This window comes from Echinops telfairi, unplaced genomic scaffold (assembly GCF_000313985.2).
Source record: "Echinops telfairi isolate 266 unplaced genomic scaffold, ASM31398v2 ScPeMD7_655;HRSCAF=1070, whole genome shotgun sequence".
NCBI lineage: Eukaryota > Metazoa > Chordata > Mammalia > Afrosoricida > Tenrecidae > Echinops > Echinops telfairi.
The window spans coordinates 3939968-3945322 of record NW_022104553.1 but is presented as its reverse complement, the minus strand read 5'-3'; the positions used below and the strand labels follow the sequence as shown (position 1 = coordinate 3945322).

The 5355-nt window shown below is 40.0% G+C and overlaps 1 protein-coding gene across 1 annotated transcript in view; it reads left to right on the top strand.

Moving 5' to 3' along the window:
- Nucleotides 1–5355, top strand: part of BPHL (biphenyl hydrolase like) — a 64019-nt gene that overhangs the window by 16348 nt on the left and 42316 nt on the right. The window contains exon 4 of the mRNA XM_004711761.2: nucleotides 2433–2586. Within this exon, the coding sequence (XP_004711818.1) occupies nucleotides 2433–2586 (154 nt within the window). The remainder of the gene's footprint in view (nucleotides 1–2432; nucleotides 2587–5355) is intronic.

Genomic DNA, 5355 nt, shown 5'->3' with positions numbered 1-5355 from the left:
TGCATCATTCAGTATTTTTCCCATAAAAATCTTTCAATATTGCAACTCAAGGCTTGGATTTTTTCCTTCCATTCTTTCACCTTAACATATTCTGGGCATGTTCTTCCTTTGGGGTTTTTTATCTCCAGTTCTTTGCACATTTCAAATACTTTATCTTCTTGGACTTCCCTTTGAAATTTTCTGTTTAGCTTTTACTTTACCATTTCTGGGTGGGGGGGGAAATCTTACATTAGTCTTCTAATGGGTTTTCACATTCCTTTGTAACTCTGGTGGCCTAGTGAGGTGAGGGAGGGGAGGATCCATGAGGTGCACCTTAGGTTGCAGTTTGAAACCACCACCTACTCTGCAGGAGAAAACATAGGCTGTGATCGCCCATAAAGATTTATAGTCTTAAAAAAAAAAAGGTTTCTTGTCTAATAAACCCTAGGGAGCAATTCCACTCTATTCTATAGGGTCACTAAGATTAAAAATTGGCATGCTATATAGTGACCCCATAGAATAGAGTCCACTATATATTGACTATACAGCACTAGTCAATTTTTTGGTTAGGTAACCATTCCATTACATGCATTTGCTACAGTATGTTATTTCACCCAATTCCTGAGAGTAGGCAATTAAACTTTATTTTTCAGTGTTGGTTGTTTACGTTGTTTTGTTGCAAATATTAACCGCAGTGCAGTAAACATTCTTGTCCACCAGCATTTTAGCTGGCCCATTTTTTTCTCATGTTTTGCTATTATAAATAATGTTGTGGACATTCTGGACACATTTCCTGGTACATACATGCAAGAGTTTCATAGGATTTCGATGTCTTGCTAGGTTTAGGAGATGCAGACATTAATTTTCACAAGATAATTAATACCTTTTTGAAAGTGAGGAGGACTTGAGGCACCTGCTGATAAAGACCAAGGATTGCAGCCTTCGGTGTGGATTACAACTCTATGTAAAGAACACCAAAATCCTCACAACTGGACCAATAGAAAACATCATGATCAATGGAGAAAAGGTTGAAGTTGTCAAGGACTTTGTCTTACTTGGGTCTGCAATCAATGCTCATGGAAGCAGCAGTCAAGAAATCAAAAGTCATATTGCATTAGGCAAACTTTTACACAAGATCTCTTTAGAGTGGTGACAAGGGAAGAGGTTACCTGGAGGACTAAGGTGTGTCTGACTTAAGCTATGGTATTCTCCATTGCATCATGTGCATGTGAAAGCTGGCCATTAAAGTCAATAAGGAAGACTGGTACGAGAATTGGTGCATTTGAATGTGGTACTGGGGAAGCATACTGAAAGTACCAGGGACTGCTAAAAGGATGAACCAATCTGTCCTGGAAGAAATAAGGCCAAGAGTGCTCTTTAGAAGGAAGGATGACAAGACTTCATCGTACATCCTTTGGACATATTTTCAGAAGTGACCAGTCCCTGGAGAAGGACATCGTATTTGGTGAAGGGGGTTGGGGGGCAGTGAAAAAGAGGAGGGCCCACAAGGAGGTAGACTGACACAGTGGCTGCCACAGGGGACTCAGGCATAGGAACCATTGTGAGGTTGGCTGAGGACTGGCTAATGTTTTGTTCTGTTGTACATAGAGTTGACATGGGTCAGAACCACCTCAATGGCACTCAACAATAACAACAACAATGCCTTATTATTATTATTCATGGTACTTAAGACAGTTTATATCTCAGCAGCAAATATTGTGGATTCATATTGTTAATTCCTTACCATTAGTTTTTGTAACCTTTCTATTTGTTATTGCTAGACAGTATCTTTTTTTTTGTTTTAATCTTGGTTCATATTTGCTGCCAAGTATTTTCCACACCTTGGTCGATTCACCCTAGGGCAAACATGACCTTTTAGTGATACCATTCTCCCTCAGTCTGTCTCTAGCCAGTGCTTCTTGGTGTCGCAATCAATGGGGTTCTCAGATGCGGCTGCATCATTTCCTCAAGCAAATCTCAAGTTCCCCTCTCCAATCTACATAATAATGTGCTACCCCCTGCCAAACCATTCTCTAAGTCCTTGCACAAGTATGCACATACCTACACACTGTATTTGTCTTGTCCCAGTATACCCACTAGTCATGGTTTCTAGTTTCTGGAGATTTTATTTCCCCTGAAGATACCAGTGCTTGCATAGTACAGAACAATACTGTGTACTCGGTGCTCCTTAGAAGGAAGGATGGCAGGACTTCCTCTTACATACTTTATGACACTAACATTCATCTGCAGGAAGAAGATAAGCTGTCTGCTCTTGTAAAGAGTTACAGTCTTAGAAACCCTACTAAAGCTCACTGTGAGTAGGAATTGACTCAATGTAGTGGGTTTGGGTTTATGTTTGTATTTATATCAAAACTAATTGTGAGGAATGATTTATGTCATCACATGGCAGACTCTGGGACTATTCCTTGTGCACTTCATTGCATTTGCCACAGACACTGAAATTTCCGAAAGTCTCTCTGCTGGGATGGAGCGATGGTGGGATAACGGCGCTCATTGCAGCTGCAAAATATCCATCTTACATCAACAAGATGGTGGTCTGGGGGGCCAATGCGTATGTCACTGATGAAGATGAAATGATTTACCAGGGTAAGTCCAGGAACTAGACAGGGTAAGAAAACCAGAATCCTTCCCTGCCCTCGCCCATCATATCTCCTAATTCAGATGTGGAAGACAAGTAACGTCTTTTCAGCTTTCAGTCCTCCGCTCTACTTGGAAAACAGTGACGGGATCTCGGAAAAGTAGTGCAACTTCACCAGTCTGTTTACAAGATATCTATTTCTAGCAGTGAAACTTTTAGGAGTCAAAAAGACTAAGTAAACAGGGAAGGGGGCTGTGGTCACAGGGGCCAATGGGGGAGGTGTTGTTAATAACCTCATTTTCAGATAACATGAACTTGTAAAGGGGGGATATGTTATTCCAGTATGAAACTTTATATTTATTCCAAGAATTTCTGTTCAACTTGCAATTTTTAAAGCTTCTCCTTGAGGTTTTTAAGAAACACTAGGCATCAGCCAACTATAGCTCTTGTACCAAATCCAATCTTATACCTGTTTCTGTAAGGCCTCATCACCAATCTAGTGGGCTAGCACTGTGAGCCACTGAGAGCAAGCAGGGGACCTCTCTGCTTCTCCTCGTCCCACAACTCTCAGTGCTGATTCCTAGTGGGGGACTGTACCGAGCCATTGCCCAGGGCCAGCACTGGTGGCCACCTGCACATTGGCAGTTATTGGCCATTGCAAGGCACGAGTCTTGCAATTTAACTTGGGTGCTGGTAATCCATTGTGTCACCTCACCTCTGGCCAACTACTCAAATTGAGCTATTTGGACTCTCTAGAAAGACATGTGGGTGCACTAGGATGGATCTAGGTGTCACTAAGGTAGAAAGTGAAATTGATAGTGATGACTACACACACACACACACACACACACACACACACACACACACACAAACACATCCCTCTCCCAACCTGCCTTTGCCCACCACATTCTTTCCCATCAGGCTGGTGGCTTTTTGCCCAAAGTGTGTTTCTGGTGGACAGCAGGCCCACCCTAGACTATTAGGGGGAGGCAGAGCAAGAGTCTCACTATATTTTGCCTCTTGCCCTGCAAAGCTTAAAATATTTCAGACTGGCGCTTTACAGAAAAGACTGTAAATCCTTGCTCTCGAATACCCCAAGCTTGTCTTTTTCAGCTAGTCTGTAGTTCCTGTGACTTTACAGCAGCAATTTAATGGTGATGTTCTGTTGTGGATGGAACCTTTGTTCTTTACCAGTCTGTCTGTTCAGTCAAGTGCTGTGAAATTCTTACATGATAAATCTGATTTCTTACCAATGCTAATCTATCCTCTTATCATTATTGCTTTCCTCCCTGGGTTAAAAGAAGAGTATCTGTCTTGTGTAAAAGTAAAACTATTCTACTTTGTTGCTATAAGGGTCTTAAAGGCAAAGACTGTCTCATTTTGTATCTACTGTGACTAACACAGCAGACTCAGATCCATATCCTTGATTAGCTCATTTAATAATGGACAAATGAATTTTCTTCTATATGATTGTAATGATTGACAAAAATTACATGCCCCCAAATGAATAGATCAGCTTCTCTTGAGATCCAAATTAGTTCTTTTCAAGAATTAGCAACCACTTTCACTCAAATGGTTATTTGAGGAACTTGATTTTTTAACATAATTGCCACTGGTTTTTTTAGGTGTGTGAATTATATTTTTGTATAAAATAGTTTCCTCCTGAAAAAGGTCGATAGAAATAAATATACACAATATTTTTGAGTTTGGTGTAGCGGTGACTAAGTTGGGCTGTTCTCCTCATGGTCGGTAGTTCAAAGCCACCAGCAGCTCCACAGGAGAAAAACTGGGCTAAAACATCTTGGCCTTCATTTACATCACAGGAGACTTTTTCTCAATCAAATTTTATAATTAATTGATTAATGTACTTAATAATGGATATGTGGTGTTTTTATTGGGTAATATTTGATACATGTGACATCTATAGATTATGACACCCATGAATCAACTACAGAAACAGGCATAACCAACTAAAACTACACCGGTCCCATCAGGTCAGCTGCCACTCACAGTGAGCGCACGTGCTCCTGGGGAGAACTACTGCATAGGACGTGTCAATCATCCTCACAGCAGCCGATCACTAGGCCTTTGTTTTATGGCATTGCCGGGTGGGGTCAAGCCATCCATATTTTTGTTTCGTTTTCCTCTTTTAGATGAATCCTTTATTCGTTTCTGTAATCAAACCCACTTAGATATTACATATTTAATACAGTGTGTTACCCCTGTACAAATGGGGAAAAAATTAAGTGTAACGTTTCTGGACCAATATGACTGTTAATTTCTGTACTATGCCAACTCAACAACTATGGTACTTTTCCAAAGTTGACAGCACAGCTAAAGTTTCCAAAACTTCAAATTATGTGTGTTTGTTTACTTATTTATTTATATAAAAAGACCAGTCGCTGTGCTGTGTCCCAATAGCAGTAACAGCTTTTCCAAGTTCTGCCATCATCTGAGCAAAATCACAGAGACATCCAGCACACTCCATTAAAAAAGAAAAACTATATACAACAAAACCTCAGAAAATAGCAAAGTTCTGTAACTTGTGGTTCTTGGCACCACGTTTTGAAAAATTAGCCTCTCAATCATCAAGTGGGTAGTGTGTTTCTAGGTATCTGTCCATTTCTTCTAGATTGTCGAATTTGTTTGAGTACAATTTTTTTAAATTTATTAATTTTATTGTGGGACTCTTACAAATCTTATAACAATCCATCATTTTTTTTATAGTAGTGTGTTGTTATTCGTTTTCTTTCATTTGAATCTGTTGTAATGTCACT